The 20,343-nt window shown below is 38.7% G+C and overlaps 1 protein-coding gene across 8 annotated transcripts in view; it reads right to left on the bottom strand.

The window, feature by feature from the left end:
- Positions 1 to 20,343, bottom strand: part of kiaa1109 (KIAA1109 ortholog) — a 116,800-nt gene that overhangs the window by 18,139 nt on the left and 78,318 nt on the right. For 2 of the 8 annotated variants that reach the window (XM_069193468.1, XM_069193433.1), the window contains 19 exons: positions 19,838 to 20,082; positions 19,643 to 19,748; positions 19,237 to 19,334; positions 18,830 to 19,015; positions 18,358 to 18,526; positions 16,365 to 16,579; positions 15,766 to 15,964; positions 15,403 to 15,462; positions 14,861 to 15,087; positions 13,326 to 13,526; positions 11,230 to 11,360; positions 9,907 to 10,030; positions 9,676 to 9,785; positions 9,175 to 9,259; positions 8,163 to 8,213; positions 4,807 to 5,051; positions 3,744 to 3,959; positions 1,537 to 1,717; positions 354 to 543 (listed from right to left, as the gene is read on the bottom strand). In XM_069193468.1, coding sequence (XP_069049569.1) covers positions 354 to 543; positions 1,537 to 1,717; positions 3,744 to 3,959; positions 4,807 to 5,051; positions 8,163 to 8,213; positions 9,175 to 9,259; positions 9,676 to 9,785; positions 9,907 to 10,030; positions 11,230 to 11,360; positions 13,326 to 13,526; positions 14,861 to 15,087; positions 15,403 to 15,462; positions 15,766 to 15,964; positions 16,365 to 16,579; positions 18,358 to 18,526; positions 18,830 to 19,015; positions 19,237 to 19,334; positions 19,643 to 19,748; positions 19,838 to 20,082 — 3,039 coding nt within the window. The remainder of the gene's footprint in view (positions 1 to 353; positions 544 to 1,536; positions 1,718 to 3,743; positions 3,960 to 4,806; positions 5,052 to 8,162; positions 8,214 to 9,174; positions 9,260 to 9,675; positions 9,786 to 9,906; positions 10,031 to 11,229; positions 11,361 to 13,325; positions 13,527 to 14,860; positions 15,088 to 15,402; positions 15,463 to 15,765; positions 15,965 to 16,364; positions 16,580 to 18,357; positions 18,527 to 18,829; positions 19,016 to 19,236; positions 19,335 to 19,642; positions 19,749 to 19,837; positions 20,083 to 20,343) is intronic. The other 6 variants (XM_069193540.1, XM_069193490.1, XM_069193653.1 and 3 more) reach the window with 6 other exon arrangements.

The raw sequence follows: 20,343 nt of genomic DNA on the forward strand, positions 1-20,343 counted from the left end.
AGAAACTCTAGTAGAATCTGCTAGTGTTGAATGAATCTTGGTCATTATTGTTAACATTTAGATCTAAGATCTTTCATTTATACCTAAAATGTGCATTTTTATTCTAAATGAGTGGAGAAATTAAATATTTCTGGGATGGCAGTCCAACCTTGTATTAGTGCTTAACACAGACATACCATTTTAAAAAGTATAACCCAACACTGCAACTTACGTTTCTTAATTCAAACCTAAAGTGCCAACTTCCTACATCCATAGCAAGGTCAACTCAAATGATTTAAGTGGCATGAAGTAAGCAGATATGAGAAAAAAACAGGGTTTCAGTGGCATGCATGTATGATGATTGTTACCAGTACCTGATGGGACAGGTGGGGGTGGGGGAGGAAGGAGCATATTAGTCTTGCTTTGGGCTGTAGTGGGAGGAGGGGCAGTGCTGCTATCTTTCATACCATACAGCTTGGACTCTTTAGACAACGTTCTTGGCAGAGAGGATCCTTTGGAGGCATTTGGCGATTCCGTCTTGAGGGTCTTTGAATTGTAGTGCAACTGTAGTCAAGAAAAATGAAACTTTTACAAACACAAATGGAGGCAAAACTAACTAATGTTCACATGATTTCAAAGTTAATAATGAGATACAGTAGCTGCCTCTGCACAGACCTAAGAATAAGACTCGTAGTTCCACCAGCAGATAAAAGTGCACTTAATACCAGAAATAATGCTCAGAGGCACTTACAGCACTGGGTCAGAGATTCAGAACCCACTAAGATAGGGGGCTATCCAGTGCATTGACGAACCCTCAAAGAACAGCTCTTGTGCTGTGTCACCCAACCTAATTCAACCAGGAATTTAAAATGTATTGAAATATTTGGGGATTTTGTGAAATCTCTAGTTTCGCTTTATCACTGTAACATTTACAATAGCCCCCAGATGTATTTATACCCTTAACACAGTATACTGGAAGTGAAAGTTGGTTTTAGCAAGAGAAGTGTACAACGAAACATAAAACAGGACAAATTGTGAGAGACCGTGTCTGCAGAGCATTTCTCATCAAAACAATTAAATATATTTCAAAATATAATGAAGAAGTCCTGAAAAAAGACAACGTTAGCACAAACAACTTTCCCAGGTAAGACTATTGTACTGCAGTGAAAAATTCTCCCAGCAGAGCACCTGCTCCCTGGGACATTCCAAGACTTCAGAAATTACTAACAAGGGTCAGGCTCCAGTTCACAAGAGCCACAGTCCTGCAAGCTGTACTAGCTCTTTTCGATTAGCAACTGATCAAGATCTGATTTCTCATCCAAATAATTAGTATCATCAAGCAATCAAGATCACATGAGGAATAAAAAACTGGAGAATCCCTTGAGGAATAACAATGCACATCCTTGATCCAGAACAGGAGTGGCCACCCATGTTCCCGGAGAGCTACAGCCCAATAGGTGTTATGGGTCACCCCTTAAATCTCTAATTTCTGAACACTTGGAAAGCCTGCTTCGATCAATTTAATTGATTCGGTCTCTGCCAGAAACAGAAAATTACCTTGACATCTACACCAGGAATGTAAAACACAGTGGTCTCAAAGTCACTGGGTTTGGTCTGCAGAGAAGATGGCACTTTCTTCCCAGCCAGCAAGTGCGTCGTGGATGTGTAAGCTGGCTGAAGTTTCTTCTTCTTCGGGGGAGACTCCTGATCTAAGCTTCTTGAACTACGGTCACAGTTCCTGGAAAGGAAGAGAAAGAAAGGCAAAATAAGACTCGGACAAAAAGAGAATGAAAGTGAAGGCAGTATTTGAAATAGGTCTTGTTGGTCCACTACTACACAGTTTATGTCTGAAAAAAGAACTCTCCAAGGCACGGGTTTCCAATCTCTTTACTTATGAAATCCTTGAACTAACAAGTAAAAGTTAGATCTTAATTATTCTGTTTTATAAGTAATTTAAAGGGCAAATTCCAACATATTTAGGAATTGGAAACAACATTCAATTTGATCCTATTAATTTAATAGGTCAATAAAGGGTTTAGTTAACAGAGCTAAGCTGGTACAAAACCCAGCAAGGGAGGGGAAAATTTCCTACAACCAAACGCCACCACACATTCACATACAGTAAGTTAAATATCTGCACCAATCCAGGACCTGGAATCAAGCAGTCAGGAAGTGGAAGCAGCTGGTTTAGACTAAAATTATAGCCACTACTACAATAAATGCAGAAAAGAGAAGTGGTGGTTGGTGGAGACCCCATTCTCTGGAGCAGTGCAACTGAGATTTGCATCTGGCACTAAGATAACAGTAACTGACAGTGGCTGATAGTGTTCATAGTCAACAGTATCCCAAGTAAAGGAAGGCGAAGACCCAGTTGTTCTTATCTGTCGGGACAAAGATCAGCCTAAATAGCACACTTTTCATCTGTAACAAATTCAAACACCTTACAAACAGAACAATTAATGTGACATTAGTTTAGATACACTGCTCCAGAGACAGGACAGATAAAAAAGGGGGAACCTTTTAAAGATGATTCAGGCTGAGGAAATACACCTAGAAAAATCAAGAGATGCAGCATCTACACAGGCCAGACGGGTACAAAACTACAGTGATAGGAATATTCAAATGCAGACGTAATTGTAATTCAACAATAAATGACATGTTTAAAAAAAGTTGCCATTATGGGAGACTTCAACTTTCCCCACTTAGACTGGGAAATAACTTACAGAAATTAGCAGCAGAAACCTACAGTAAATGGGAAACATGGTTAATAACTGCATTTTTATCTAGTTTGTCTACAAAAGGAAATTTTTGTGTTGATTTATATAACCAAGACAGAAGGAGGCAAAAAGAAGTCAGAGAACCATTAGGGAACTGTGATTATAATAAGATGTGCTTTGAATATGTATTCATTCAATCAGGTTCAACTCAAAGGTGTACAATTTCAGGAAAGCAGAATTTAAAGGAATAATACATGGCTTAAGATAATTAAAATGGATAGATACTGATTCTGCAGAAATTGGATGGCAACAATTTACACCGATTATGCGTGAAGAACAGAGCTCCATTTGTAGTAACAGATGGCAGTGTGAGTATATGGTGTTACATTGATCACATCCTGATGTGAAAACATTCCAGCAGGACAATGCTGTTTGTGTAACAAGCTTTCATGAAAGATACCAATATTCCTTGGATACCCTACTAAATAAACTTTAAAACCCTCACAGATGAGCTGGAACAATGCGTGGCATCAAGGGCCAGGAAACAGAAACAGGATCCCACAAAGAAAATCTCCAACCTACTGCATAGCATGCACCGCAGAGCTTGTATTATTCCCAGCGGTGGTCACACAAACTACTAGCATGAGATTTCCACAGTAGATCCACACTTGATTAACCCCATGGATGACAAAATCTACATAAAGAACTTACTTTGTATGTGAGTTCAACAAAATATTGATACATCTGCTATAATAAGACTCATTTGCCTAGCTTCCTTTGACAATCAATCACAAGCAATTAACAGCATGCAGCAATTTAACATGTCATTTTAAATCAAATTAGAAATACCTGTTATATGTAAATCAGCAAGACGGCAAAAAAAATTGTGTATGTCTTGCCAATAGAAGTTTTAGCTTTTAATATTGCTCCACGACGAAGTACTTTTTTACGACCAGTGTAAAAGCTATCAGCTGTGAATTTCCTACAGTATGTCGCCTTAAAAGCTACCAAAGACCTGGGAGAGATGATGACTATTTCCTTCCTTACCTCTTTAAACATATGTCATCATGGTCAGGCTGCTGAGTAGTTGGATGCAGAACACACTTGCCACTGTCTATCTCAACCCGCACATCCAGCTCAAAATCAATGTTCCTCTCAGTGGTGGAGCTCATGATGCTTCTGTTAGCAGGTGTCCCTGGCCAGCGCTCCGAGAACAGCTGGCTAACAGCAGCAAATCCTGAGGACTTCTTGCGGTTTGTTTGTCTGTAAGCAGTTTAACAGAATTATCTGTGCAAAGTTCACTGAACAGGAAAATTAAGTTCCACATAGTGACCATTACCAAGTATTTCATGCATTTAAAGCATATGAAGGTGGACTCAAGGTGTAAAATTGAATGCATCTGGAAATGTGTGTAACAGAATTTTAGCAAAATGTTTCAGACGTGTTCTGGATCACTGGCAGTTTAGTCAGATTTTTTAGATGTGTACCTTTACCTATTCTTCCTGCACCGTTCTATCCCAATGCAGTTGCCCAGTATTATCCTTCATGGTAATAATTCAGGTTTTCCTTAAATAAAAATAAAATGTCTCTTGAAAGCACTAGGTGACTGCTGTACTGCTACTACTGCAACATTACTACTTTAATGTTTTAAAATGACTGAATTCCAGGCTTCTGTCTTTCCTTTGTCATTTACATTTTTATACCAAATCTGGGTGTCTTCTGCAGGTAGGCAGTGTCAAATGCATGCACAGTACAACGATAGGGTAGCTGATCCTCATTATTAAAAGACATTTTTAAATTACTCAGAAGCTGATGCAATTTATTCGCAATGAATTTTCAATGTCAGCTGGGTCTGTAGTTAGAATTTTACCCAGATAATACATTTCAGAGGTAATCACCCCTAGTTCCATTGTAAATTTCCATTGGAATTGGTTTATTGCATTATATATTCAAAAATCATGGAAGGTAAAAGGATATATCAATGGTTCCTTGTGAACATGTTACATTTTTTCATTCATTTCACAGCCATTGTTGATGGTGCAAGCCACTGTTCTAGGATGTGGTGAGAGTTATTCATGAGCCACTGAGAAGACAGACAAACAGCGCTCACATTGTCCTCCTGTAGAAGGGCTGCCTCTCCTTCTCAAACTCCTCATCTTTGTCAGACTCTTCGCTGGAGGACAAGGAGCTGTCTTCTCGCCTGCTTTCCTCGGGCTGGAAGGGAATGCTTGGTGAGAAGACTACGGGGGTGTTGGGTGTACTGAACACTGAGTGTGATCCGTCACTAACAGATGGGAAATGAGGTGGCTCGTCAATGGTGTTTGACAACAGGTCCACTTCTGTCTCCTCCGGAAACTGATTGATGCATGAAAAAATTCAAAATTCATAGTTACACAGCAGTCAAGTGACTGCAGATCATATCACATATTTCCCTGAAGCAGATATCAGCCAGTGAGGTAACTAAACCACTTGTTCGGTAAATAAGTCACATATCCTTTTCAAATTCCACAAAATTCTCACGTACAAATAATAATTCCATACATTTAGATACTATAGCACTTTTTTTTAGATACTTCATTCAAAAGTACTTTTACAAATATTGGGGACTCCCCTCCACCACTCTCAATGTGCAGCACCGACCTGGATAATGCGACGACAGCCATAGTGCCCCAGATCGTTCACCACACATCAGCTGTCAGTGGGGAAGGGAACAGAGTGATGAAGCCAATTCATAGATGGAGGTCATGACTGGCAAAGGCCAATGGGAAATTTGGCCAGGATGCCGGGGTAACACTCCTACTCTTTTTGAGAAACGCCCTGGGATTTTTAATGACCACAGAGACTTAGGACCTTGGTTTTTCGTCTCATCTGAAGGACAGTGCCTTTGTTTACAGTATAATGTCCCTGTCACTATTGGGACATTAGGACCCACAAAAACCACAGGGGAAGTGCCCCCTGCTGGGCCAACTAACACCTCTTCCAGCAGCAACCTTAATTTTCCCCAGGTCATCTCATATCCAGTTACTGACCAGGCTCACACCTGCTTGGCTTCAGTGGGTAGCCAGTTACGAGTTGCAGGGTGATATGGCTGCTGTACAAACACACTAAATGACATGACCACAACAGCTGACATGATCATTTAACTATCCCTGGACTAGTAGTTCAGTCCAATTACTGCATATGGTTTGGCTGATATCTGCTAAAATAGTGTCTGGGCAAAAAACTGTTTTTCAGCAGGGCTCAATGCTCATGCACTTTTCTTTAAGCAGACAGAAGTGTTCAAAGAATGAATGAGGAGTGATAGAACAGAAACCCACACAAAGGCAAGACTGAGATAAAGAAAAATCATTATCTTACTTGCAATGCCCTGGAAAAATCTACTTATACTGTAGTTTTAAGCAATCTGTCGATAGGACATTTCCCAATATGAGGCATATGATTTATTAAAAAGCTGATGTAACCATTCTCATTTTTAGTTCAACAGTAAATCAAATTTTCCTCCTTAATACCATTGATATATTAAACATGTCAAATTTACTACAAGAAAATTAAATCGGTGCAAAATAACAGCCTCAGTGCACACCACCTGATGCACCACCACCATCTGATTTGCAACTATTGAAAGATCAAGAGAACAACAAAAGGAATTCCCACAACCTGGTTGACACTGGAGGCAATCAGATGTGAATCAGAATTAAAAAAAACTGAGAAAGACTAACATGCAAATTCAAAATAAGAATACTGTAAGAGTATGCAGAACTCTCACACTGGGGAAGTTTATAATACTGGAATCTGCTGAGCCAGCACTCACACTTGAAATAATAATCACTCGTTTCCAGATTTACCAGAGGGATTGCACTTTTTAAAAATTATTGTCCAAATTTTAATGATCTACACAAACTCCTGCCTCAAAAATATCATGGGGTCTTGCAGATAAGATTTGTTTTTTTATGATGTAAAAAAATGCTTTTGGGGACTCACAAACGAGAGCCCTACAATTCTGCAGGGGAGAAGGAGGAGACGCCTCCAAATCTGCCCACCTTCGAGAGTCCCCCCCTTTGAAAGCACAGCCCTGTATGGGAGGCACGGTGTCAACTGGAGGAGAGGCATGATCCTGCAAGCTCCCGGGAGGCCACGACGCCCACGATGTCACCAGGAGCCGAGACAGCCCTGGCCAGGCAATCCCAACTGTTCCCTTAGTATTAGTCGGACATTTCTGAACCGCCACTGGGGGGAGTCACAGTCACAGTCGGCTAGTGACGTGAGCCTTTCAAAGCCGTGGACGCCTGAGTGACATTGCTCAGTCTGCTCTACTGGTTGTGCCACTTGTGAAAACATTCCAGTTATCTTATTGCTAGGACTGAACTTCCGGTATACAGTCTTCCAAGTTCTAAAGGGTTTCATAGTGATTGATTGAGCTTGTCTGAGGGACTGATCCCTGCTTATTTCCTTATAAAAATGAAGGAAAAAAGCATGAACAGAATAATCACTATGCAGTAAAATGATATCTACAGCTTATTTCCTATTTAATATGAATACGTACAGTAAATGAAAGATGGTGATCTTGATTTATTAAAATATATAGGATTCATAATGTTCCTTTCTTTATTCTTCCTACATGATTATTAGAAAGTCGTTTTAGAAAGAAGAAATGGTGAGTGCATTAAGTAAAACTAATTCCTCCATCAACTGCACCACAATTTCTTTTTAAAATCTATGGTCCCACATGTGCTCTATAAAATATTACAAAAAGGTGTTTTGGGACCTCACACACATGGCTTAAAGAAAACTATCACCTGGGCATTGAGCTCACAGAATCCAATAATCACATTCACAAGGGGGTATATTTCATTTTGATTGTGATTGCATAAAAGGTGTTTAACTGACTTATAAATCACATATAAAGAGCTATTAAAATAAAAATCAATACACTAACTACTTTAGAAGTTTGTAGATGCATAAAATAAATTTCAGGAAGTGTGGTAGGAAAGAATATCACTGGATTCCACAGATGTAGCTTACAGTCTGAGTTGAGTCTACACAGCTGTTTTGTCTATTAGAGTTGTCAAAAGAGTACTGGGGTGCATCTGTATATTTTTAAGTATTGAAGATTGATGTTTTATGTTATAAAACAATTACTCCATAAAACAATAAAAAAGTGCAATATAGCTTCATAAGCCTGTACTAATTTTCATTTTAGAGATCAAACAAAAAATAAATCTCTAGTTTGTTTTTATTTTAATCATATTTACCATTCTAGATTGAGAAATAAGGTTAAAATCACAGCTCAATGCATTAAAATGAACTTTTGGGTCACATATTAATATATTGTTTTTGTCTTTGTTTTTTTCTGCATACTCTTTTGTACTGAATTTGCATGTTCAGTTAAATTGGGTTCATCAATTAGGTATTGTGTGTTAGTTGGAAAGGAAAATTATTTTTCTTTCTTTTTGGCTTTACAAATACCTTAAAAGCTCTTTCTCCAGGACTGTCGGGATAGAAAACTGGGATATCTAACTTTAAAACAAACATTAGTACAATTAAGTCTAAAGAAACTGCAAAAAACTTAAAACAATACCTAAATTGATATTGCAATCCATTCCATTGCCACTTGAGTTATAATCAATCTGACATGCTGTTTTTGGAACTTAAATTTTGAGTAAGTTTTTCTTTTTAGTTCCAAAAAGGTATTTTTCACAAAATGCAGAACACCAAAAATAATGAAAAGATTACTCAAGTACCTCAAATAATTCTGCTTCTGACTGTAAACCTCGATTGCATTGTAACCGTCACAAATAAAAACAACAATGCACAATGATATAATGAAAAACAAAATGGATAAACCATAAGATCATAAGAATGTAAAATGAACTCGCTAAGCACACCCCACGGGACAGATTGCTTTTTCAGGGCACCTGACTTGGTCTAAAAGATCATTATGTAATGCCATATAACTAAGAAAGATCCATCCATCCATTTTCTAACTTCATCTAACTGCAGGGGAACCGGAGCCTATCCCAGCAAGCTACAGGCGCAAGACAGCACATACTCTCGATGGGACACTTTTCCACTGCAGCACACACACACCAGGGCCAATATAACATAGAAAGAAACATAAAAAATCAGCATTTAAAAGATGTATTGCTTTCTTTTGATTTGATATATTCAATACATTGAACAGATTTATTTAATGGCTGAACATTTCTTCAAAACGTGTCATATTCTTCAGCGCCACAGGTATCAAACATTATTACAGCACCCAGCCTGGACTGCTATATCAGCAAAGCCTCATCAAAGTACCAATGAAAGTACTTAGGCTCTGAATATAAATCAAAACCTCTGTTAACATTTCATTGATGACGGACTGGAATGATGGGCTACACATAATTGGTAATGAGTGTCGATATGGATTTAAATGAGAGTTCATTAGTTATTACACTGAGAGGGCTTTAAAAAAGCACTGTATGCTGTTTTGTACCATGTCCTGTATATTGAAGGTCACTCTAGGCCCCGGAGAGCAGGCATCCACTCGGATTTCTGGCAGCTCTTCTCCATCACCCAGCCTAGAGTTAAGGAACCAAAAGAGCCACTAATCAATATGTAATAAACAAATCAAATCAAGTCTTCACAATCAATCTTCTTTTTCCCCATGTTGTCATCACTGAATAGAATATTTAAAAAGGCAAAAAATATACTCAGAAACAATACTATTCCGAATATTCCGATCCTTAACTTAAGAATTACCAAGGAGGTACTAAAGTTAATAGATTCAGTTAATAAAAAAAAATCCTTACACAGAACTAGACATAAAAGCAGTCAACATCTATCATGCATTAAACTACTAGAAAAGATTACTTTGGAAATAAAGATAATTGAAAAAGCTGAGTTAATTTACAGTATAAAATGATAATAGGCTTCTTAATTCAAGCAGTTTGCAGAGAACACTCTTTTAAACTTTTGACAGACTTCCACTTATTACCTTGCCTTGTCCATCCTCTTCAAAGGAGGTCTCCCAGTAGCCGCTATGCTTTTTGACCGATTATAACTGGGTTTGTATCCAAGACCCCACTTGTCTTTTAAAGAAGCAGCCTATGGAAACAGACAGAAAGCTGTTTCAGTTTTATTTATTTAAAAACAATGGACCATTCCTATAGAACGCGTTTAAACAAGTCATTCATTGTGCGCTCTGCTCTCAAACAGGTCAGCCCACCCTCATGCTGGATCTCCTCAGCTTCTTGCGGACATCTCTTCGTATATCATTCACGGCAACAGACTCCAGCTGCTGGTACCTTTGAATTTCCTGGTTTATTGTGCCTTCGCTTGCACCTAGTTTTCTGCAAGACAAAATGGATTAAAATGATATGTTTTTAACGTTTAAGTTTTGTGTCAGGACCACAGTTTTGTGCGTTTCAAGAACTATTGTGTAGACTCAGAATTTTGAGAAGTCTAAGAATAGGCCTGTAGATACTGTTTTCAGAAGACAAATACCTCAAAAACTATAGTGGGACAAGCACAGGTCACTTTCAGTTTGAAAAGCAGAAAAAAAGAAAAATGACAATATTCTGACTGGAGAACCATCTTTATGCAAGGGTATGCCTCAGTTGTGTTTTTTAATTATGGAATTAACCTATACTAGCTCCTTTGTAGCTTGGATGGTGGCACAGCTACCTGTACCTACTTGAGCCTCTACAGTGGACAAGGTTAATGATTAATAGGTTTATTCCATGCTGAAAAAAAGAAGAAAAAGAACACAATGTTTCGGCCATGGAGCCTTCTTCAGGTGTGTACCCACCTGAAAGGTTAATGATGACTGCATAATAAGGATTTAACTCCTTTGCTATAGCAAACCTAAATTAGTACATACAACGTTGACAAGTCATCCAATTAGCTGAAAAGCCTCCTACACTGGTCTCTGTAAATTACCTCAATCAGGCAGTGAATTTTAATCAAAGATTCAAACACATAGACCAATGAGCTTTCAAAACAACTCAGGGATAAGTTGTAAAAAAGCACAGAGCAGGAGAAGTGTACAAAAATTCAAAGACTCTAAATATCCCATTGAACAAGGTGATTATTAAGAAATTGAACGTGTGTTGCATCATCCAGACACTGCCGAGATTAGGCTGTCTCGTCAAACTGAGTTGCTGTGACAGGATGAAACCTGTTCATTTGGCCTCATGGTGGTATGTCTAACATTAAAAAGAGCCACAGAATTCCATGGTTGCTAAGGGATAAGACGTCTGAAACTCAACAACATCCCAGTCACTCCAAAAAGGTAGCCTGTATGGCAGGGTGGCAGATCCATCTCAAATCCTATATGGTGTTTGCAAACAAGTTGTGGTCAGACCAAATTGAATTTTTTTAGCAAAAGCATTATGCCTAGTACAAACCAAACACAGCACAAAGCCCTTTCTATACTATCATTATAGTCAAGCATAGGAGGGTTCTAGGTTTTTAATACTGACCAATGTCATTCCTCAATATTGACCGGGGAACATTTTTCTCTATGCATACTTTTTCCTGGCATACTTACTTCAGGTCATCAATCACTTTGGCTTGCTCATTCAGCTCCCTTATGTCCACCAAACGCTTAGTTATCTTCCTTCCCCGTCCATCGCTAACCTGGGTCCCGGCCACACCCTGACGGCGATGATCAACTGGTTCCTGCATACAATGCCAGACATAAGATATTAACAAGACAGAAGTCTGCATTTCAGTTATGTAGCCCACAATCACCCAAACATGCAAAAATCAGAAGTCACACTGAAAGCACAAGCACCCATTACCAAGCTACAGACTCTTCTTTGCTAATCTAGATTGGACATTTTTTAAATAAATGTAGAAATAACTTCCATCTACAACTTTTTATACTTGCACATGTACAGTAGCATTTGCAGGGTTGAGACTTAAAGATGCAAGATTTTGATTCACCGGTTTAATTATTGAAGTCTTTTCACAAATAAATCTGTTACTAAGATGTGTAGGAAAAATTGCCCATTACTTTTTCACCACCATGTGGAGCTTTTTGTTGAATGGAAGAAAGAGGGTAGTATAGTTTCAAATGCCACCTGACATATGTTTACCAAGTTTCATTGTTTCACATCTTTCAACGAGTACTGAGGTGGAAGAGGAAGAGACTGGTTTCTCATTGAAGAGATCTCTTTTAAAAAAATATTACTTATCTTGCGGTTTTGGGTCAGACTTAATATTGCTGATGTTAAAAAAAAGCAGATTTAGAAACAAAGGTGATTCAAAGGCAAAGACAGTGTCAGGGCAAGGGGACTGGTTTTATTTTGCCTGAAGATCCTGGGGTTGATGGGTAATTTTGTCCTAATCTTGGATGATTACTGAAGCTGGTCCTCACACTAAATGCGTTTTCTTTCACCAACTTTCTCAAGCACCTGATCAGGACCAAGTTTTGCAAACATCTTTGTAACCTGGAGGAATTCTTCTTGTCCTCATATGTCCCTGACCTCTAAAAGCATTATATCGAGTACTGTGTCAGTTCCATATCCCGCTCCAACAATCAACTAGATATTTCTCCATTATTTCACCAAAATTCTTGACTCATTGTTAATGTAATCTCTACCTATCCAGTATGCTCGGCTTCTGAGCGGTATAAATCCACTGACTCACACAGCTTTCTCCTTCACAGCTTCTTCTTTCCCAACAGGACTAAAAACTCTCTTCCTTTCCCACAGTTCTTTAATCGGATATGCAGTGGTGATACAGGCATCTGAAATCAAGCCCTTACAAATGCACTCTTTTTTCACTGACGGGGTGAACCTGTTCACTGTATTGAAAGGGCCCCTCAACTGAGCCAAAAAACGGCCCTTATAAGCATATATCAGCATAACTAGGAATTTCCAGACCCAAATCCATATTCTACTTGTGCATCCCCAAAATTCCCAACAAACCCTGTATTCCCAAGATAAAAAAAAATCAGCTCCATTTTACTGAATGACCCCTAAAACTGAAACCTTTTTCCTCAGGCCTACCTGGTATCTCATACCACTCACAACCTGATCTGTGCAATCGTCTTATCTACAGTTCCCTCAACTTCCTATATCACACCTCAGGTTTCCCTTCGTTTGGGCACTCTTTCTCACCATCTCTATGCTCATTCCAATCTATTTGCCCTTAAGTTTCTTGACGTACAAATTTGAAATATTGGGTTTTTCTTCCTGCTTTTCAGTGTGGAATTAGCCTTTACTTGTTTTGTGATGCTCTATGAACTGAATGTAGGTTTTTCTTGTTTTGCCCTTGAGAAACCTTGGTTTGTTCACTGTTGTACCTATTTACATTTTTTGACATCTTATCAATTAATTTCTTAGTACATCATGTCTGTGCAAAATAAATGAACTAAAACTGTTCCAAAATTAGTTTTTAGCAGATCTACAAACTATACTGGTTTATTTGTTTTATCTTTTTTCACAAAGACACCTTGTCTGTCCCCAAGTGCTGTATTTCCTAAAATAACCACAATCCCAAAATCTTGTTTCGGAAGTGTAGAATTTTTTCAGCATTTGAAATTAGACACCCTCTAAAAGAAACACCTGAGGAAAGCCCATTTAATTGGACAGTGATTCCAGCCCTCGCAGAAGAAAGTACAACTCAACAGCTACATACGCATCCCCAAGACAGAGGTCTGCGCTCTTTAGTGAAGGATCTTTTAGACAGGTGGCTGTCAGAAGATGTTGAAGCATTGAAAAAATCAGATGGATCAGAGGATCTCTGGATTTTAGGGCTCAGTCCAAGAAGGTGGTTTACGAGGCGCTCCTTTAATGTTAGCTTTGGGCAATCTCCCGAAACAGCAACTCCATCTACATTCTGAATGGCAAAAAAAAATGAGTGAGGCATGACCTTTTCACTTTCACCTTACAAAAACGTCATCACAGCTTGATGCAGCAAAGACACAGGCAGATAGACCCTGGAGAGTGTTATAATGATGTATAACACTTTAAAGGAGGCTGTGATCCACCCCTCACAGGAATTTCAATTGTTCACACTGTAAACTTTGTCAGTGGTTTGATTATTAATTATTATTATTATTATTATTATTATTAATACCAGTGTACTAGGAGTTTTATTACAAAATGGTGCTTTGTAATTTCATCCAGTCATCCAACCAAAGATTGGACAGGTCATACAACTAGATCAACTAAAGAGATAAAAAACAAAGAACACAAATGTACTGTAAAACAACTACAAGTAATGGACAGAAAATGGAAGCACCTGGTTAAATGAGGGACACCAAGTATATAGAAAGTAACATCCAAAAATGTGCATTGCCAGTACAAAGAGCATAGGAAATGGATGACCAAGCAGTGGAGAAATGTGATAGGGTCAGATGAATCATCCTTTACCATGTTCTTGAAGAAAGTGTGGAGCCAGCCTAAAGAACTCTAAAGCCCTGAGTGCTTAGCTTCAACAGTGAAGGCTCTGGTGGTACCATAATATCATTGAGGCATATTTTCTTAGTACGCTTTGGGTATACACATTCTCTCAGAAGGCAAGGTCAACACTAATTGCTATTAAATAATGCTGAATAGTTAATCTTTACCACCTGTTCCAGCATTTCTGTCCTGTCAGGTGGAGTGTCTTCCAGGATGACAATTACCCCATTCGCAGAATAGGTGTGGTCACCCCGTGGTTAGATGAGCATGACATGGCTATTATCCACATGGCCTTCTCAGTCACCATATCTGAACCCAGCTGAGCATTTACGTAATATTTCTGTATGAAGCCCGACAGTTTCTACCTCCATCAACCAAATATGAGTTGACTTTCTCATGAAATAATGGTCCATTGAAATCCAGACTCTGCTGGGTTGTGCCATAGTGCATACAGGCTGTACTACCTGCATGGTGGCCCAACACCCTAGTACATTTACATTGAATTCCCCCCCCCCCCAATTTCCCCAGATGCGCCTGGTTATTTCATTAGTGACAAGTATAAAATGGGACCTTAAGATCTACTTTATCATGCAACAAGTGGAAACTGTTAACATGTGAATATGACTCAGCACAGGCAACATGATCTGAAAGGGGAGCAAAGGGATTAAAACTGAATGACATGCCGGCTGGTTCCAAGGAACCTGTCCCCGGGAAAGTAAAGCGTAAAGGCTGCTTTAGTTTGGGCAGTGTTCCTGAAAAAAGACTAACCATGTGAATGGTGGGAGACATTGTGTCTGGCTCATCCTCGTCAGACAGGTCCGCGATATTGATGGAATTGAGGTCAGCGATGTCATCCACGTCCTCTTCCCCCGTCAGAGAGGTCAAGGTGTTGCCAAGCGCGTTCAGCCTCTTGCCAATGTTAGGGTCCATATGCACATCAATCCCACACATCTTCCACAACACATTCAGTGTCCACGTCCCGGCACTGCTGCTCTCTGACACAGAAATGGACAAGTAAGACTCTGAAAAACAACTAACGAGGGATTAATCTGTCTCAATATAAAAATGCTGTTGTAAAATACTTGGGAAATTCTTACATGGTATAAAGTTCACAGAACTGTACGCAACTAAGGACTGCATATACAGCATTTTTATGCTCGAGTATACATCTTCTAGCAATTATTCTTCACCGAGAACCTTTACTTCCAATATCTATATTAAATTTGAATAGGAGCTTTTCTATATTTCTCATCCACATACTTAACAATACGTTTTAAATCTATTAACTAGAAATGCATCCATATAATTACCTGCTGAAGGCTGCCCTGTAGTTCTTGAGCATACTTCATATGTGCCATCTGGTACAACACCTGAAAACACACATAAAAAAACATTAAGAAACTTGCAAAACACATGAACGTTTCAATTCCTAGTGATAAATTAAACAATAAAAAACATATGAAAAAGTTTGTTTTTTAAAAGTCATTATAATGTTTTTTGTATGTTTGTGAGCTGTTATCTGTTTCTACATTTTACTATATTATGTTTAACATACAGTATTATAAAGTTGTTGTAGGTCTTCACTGTTGAAATGTCGAAAGCCGTCATTTTTATTGAAACATGCAGGTGAGATAAACAGGTCTTAAGCTGCCTCATTTCCTGAAATGACTCACAAGCATTCATGATGATATCTCCTCTCACTTCGGGCTTCCAGTCATCCCAGGAAGTTTCAAAGCCCTCTGCGAAGCGGATGCAGAAGTTTTTGAAGTGGCCTTTGCTGACCAGAGACTCTGATGAGCAGGCAGTGATGAGAGTGCTCTCAATGGTGAGCACCAGGGCTGAGCCCGTGTCAAAATCAATGGTGTGATTAGCCTGAGAGAAGGACAAACAAGCCCCGGTTAGCTGCCTGAATCACACACACATTGAGAGTAAATATATCACGCAAATGAAAAAAGTTTCTATCCTATAGAACAGATGGCCCCAACAGGATACACTTATGCCTTTGATATCCACTATATGCATTTTATAAGAAAATAAGGCATAGATCTGTAGTGCTTTATACTTCCTATAAGTTCTAAAAGCACAAATTAACAATATCTTACCCAATATGTCCACAATCAAAAACATAATATATCGTATCATTTTGTGTTAAAATAAGCTGTATACTAAAAGCATAACCTATAATAGAATATATACGTCTATTCGGTCAAACAGATTTTACTGTGGTTAAGATACTATGTATCTAGTTATTCTTTTACATTTTAACTAATACCTGTGGTGTTGGGTTGGTGATTGGCAAGCAGATTCCCAAGTCGTTCACAGTGAGCTGAAGGAAAAGAGTACTGAAAGCTTGTGCAGAGGTTTGCTGAATCCCAGGCAACTTATCCACCACCTCTTTAGTGGCCATGTGAATGTCTTTAGTCAGTGCCATGCGCTGCTCATTCCAGTTGTCATATGCCGCTTTATAGTTCAGCCAGAAAAGCACCGCTTCGAGGAGAATTAAAAAAAAAAACATCAAAACGAAAGGAAGAAAATTCGCTGAGTCCTGGAGAGTATTCAAATTATAATCAAAGCTGCGCTGTATTCATTAAATTACAGCAATGTTTTAATGACATTAATGATAGTGGTGTAGAAATCAAATATGCAATGTGATTATATTGAAATAACACTAATCAGACATATGGTGTACCAAAATCAAATTACACTTAACAACATTTCATTAAACTGAAGTCTTTTAAGATTTAAATAATTACAATAGGTAATACCTTAAATCTATTACAGGCAGCAGTGTTACCATACAGTCTGATCTCATTATATAATGTGATGGCTAATCAAGATTCTGAGCCTGGTAGTGTGATGGACATGTTCTAGTGGTGTTTGTGAACCAAATGGTAGCACTATTCCCTTCTTTACCACAGTTTCCAAACAAATAACCCGGCTGACTAGAGACGCTGTGCTGTCACTCAGGTGCAGCCTTAATCCATCCAAATGAGCTACAGTAACTGCTTTGTTATTAAAGGTCAGTAGCACTTTCCAAAGTGAATGTGGGGTGTCCAGGCTAAGATCCATTCTGTGAATTAATTACTCCTTAAAGTTTCCTCTTAATATAAGTGGTGAAAGCATTTCCCACTTCTCCTCCCAATCGACTGATGAGCCTCTTGCACTGGCCGTCTGTTTTGGTTGATTGCACCGGTACATGGTGAAGTGCCGTTCAACAGGTATGGGAGTATTTTCTTCTCTATGTTTCAAATCACGCTTCACAGATAAGGTGGTGAAATTAGGAGCATCAGCAGTTCCTTTTCAGTAATTTGACTAAGATTTATCTTGCTCTCAAAGATCCATAAACCTTGTTCCTAAATTTTCCTGGCTACGCTTGTGCTTCCATCTTTATTGATGGAATTAATGATGATCGCAGGAGAATGAACCTAAAGCTTACAGAAACTTTTGCACTGCCTTACGTGGAAGAAAATGCTTGTATGTTTACTGGGCAGCACTTCACCATACACCTTGAAAAAGGTCAAAACATATGGCCAGTGTAACGTGCAGTATAGTGTAACAAGTAGTTTATCAGGGAAAAAAAAAAAGTCCATCTCTGTATTTAAATGCAATTGAGTATACAATTGCAAGGTGAAGAAAAAAAACTGAGGTAAAAAAAGAAGTGAAGTACACAACCTGAAGTCAAGAATAGACAAGACCTCAAAGTGTTTGCAGCAAAGCTTCCTGAATGATTACACAAAGAGAGTGGTTGATCTCTACAGGTCACAGACTTTATACAAGTTCAAAAACTCAAAATTATTTGAAAAATCAAAAATACTTCAAATAAATCTGACCCAGTAGCTATGGTTACCTTAATACCACAGGGTTGAACGCAAAGCATGGTTTTGTTCTTCTGCAATCAAATCTATCATTGTACTTACTCAAAAATAAAATGTAAAAAAATATATTTTTTCCTATTAATCTCATAATCACAAACAATTTGTTTTTGCGATTGTAAAGCAAAAACAACAGTTTTAACTCGGCTGTCCCAATACATGTGATGAATACCAAGGGTACAAGTAATTGTAAAACAACCTGGCTGATTTAATTCATGACACAGTATAGTATATTTTATTCATATACTAAACCGGCCAACTAAAGCTCCACTAGACAAAGGAAATTAAAAGCTGCAATTACTAATAAACTCAAAATCTATTACAGTTTATTCACCTATGATTTCCAGAGGAGAAAACATTTCCAATATCATTAGAGAGAAATGGAAGACTCACCCCTATCAAAAGCCACAGGCTGAGCAAATACAATCGGTCGGTTCAGCGTGATCAGCACGGCTTCCTTATCCGAAGATCCACTGATTTCTTCCTGAAGGGCGTTCCTCAGGCCTATCCGTGTTTTGAAATAGGCAACCTGGTGGAAATCTGATCCCGCCTCTTCATAAACCTTAAAAAAAAAAATTTCTTGCTTGAGACACTTTACACTGCAGCACTTAATGTTTTTTCCACATTAAGACAGCAGGAAGCAAGACCAGCGGTCAAAGTCTACTATTCAAGCAGGTAAATTAAGCTGAGAGCTATGTTTAGGTAGATATTAATAATTACACAAAACTAAACAAATTGATTATCATGGAAGAAATGATTAATTCACTTAAAGATATACTGTACAGTAGGTGTTGCACTACAGTATATCTTGATTTCCAATTGCTTTTTGAGTTTCATATTTATTTATTTTTAAAACAAGACTGACCTGATGCTTAACGATTTGTCCCAATGCCAGATTCAGGTCCACTTGGCATTTTCCAAACAGCTTGAGGTAGCTGCTGCCGCCAGGCTGGGCTTTGCACTGGATCCTGTTTGAGAGCTCCAGCTCAATTAGTCCAGTCTCAAACCTTACTGCTCTCATGGATGGGGTGGTAGCCGTAACCTGGATACCCTGGATTAAAAATAGATAATTATGCAACTGTACATAGGGATCTATTTTTTTCCCCAAATAGTCTTGGCTTCACTATAACCAAAAAGTTAATGGCTTTTCAAGGATATCTAAATATATGTGCTTCCACAAAATGTTTTTGCATTGCATCATTTTAGAAAGCAGATGAGTTAGACCTTTTCTTCACATAGAGTGAATGACATTTTTTAAACATATATCCGTACCTTAAACATAAGATTCAGTGAATACAACAGGATCTTGGGCTTATCTCCATCAGTAGAAATGTCATGTTCGTTCCACAGAGGTATAGGTTGTTCTCCCCCTGCAAGAACAGATACTTGTTACAACAGCCAGCAAAATTTTAATTAATGCTTCACTTTCAAGGGCAAGACTGAACAAATGACACTCGGTTTTCTCTACAGAGCATATCAGCCTGTGTACCAAGACCCCCTTAGTAGCAAGAGATCAGCAATATGGCACTCATATTATGGAACTGATGCCAGGACGAAACACATTACGCCAAGTTTGCCTAGGTGGCATGTCCAGAAAACAAAAGAGAACATGGCAAGAAGCTTAAAGATGCCCGATTCTAAAATGTAACATAGCAGCACCTCAAAAGAAATGTCCAACCTGAAACCTTCTGGATCACTTCGTTCACCTCCTTCATGAAGACCTTCTGGAGAAACACTAGGTGGTTCAATAGATCTGTGGTTAAGTTGTGCTCAAATGAGCCAATCTGTAGAGGGAAAAAGAAAAGTGGGTACAAAAAACACCGACATGGCAGGACTGCGGTGAGACATCTCTTCAGCGGAATGCGTTTATCACCTCGGCAACACAGCGCAGGTAGTCGCCCTGGAGGTAGTTTCCTTGTTTGGGTGGGAAATCGTCATGCCCGCCGAGCTGGTCCGAGTGGCTGTCGTGGTCCTCCATGATGTACTCCCCAGACATGGTGACCGGGGGCAGGTTCAGAGTGGCGGAAGGAGGCATCGTGGACACATCAACCGGCGGCACTTTGGACTGGAACCGTAGCTTGTGAGCAGGAAGCTCAAAGGTGAAACTGGTTTGTGCACCTTTTTGGAAAAAAAAAAGAAAAAATAGTTACAACAAGGCATCCCGCGCACACTGCTCAAAAACAAGTAATCTTTTCAAAAATCAAACCTGTCATCTCTATTAAAAACAATTCCCTCATGTGTATAGAGTGGACAGAAGAGAGGACATGATAAATTTTGCCCTTTGCTTAGAAATCCTTTAAACTTTGTTTGATCATTACATAACCTCAGTGGTAATTATGCTTTATTTAATAAAAAGGTTAATTCCTAGATCTTCATAAA

The sequence above is a fragment of the Lepisosteus oculatus genome, chromosome 1 (genome assembly GCF_040954835.1).
Source record: "Lepisosteus oculatus isolate fLepOcu1 chromosome 1, fLepOcu1.hap2, whole genome shotgun sequence".
Taxonomy (NCBI): Eukaryota; Metazoa; Chordata; class Actinopteri; order Semionotiformes; family Lepisosteidae; genus Lepisosteus; species Lepisosteus oculatus.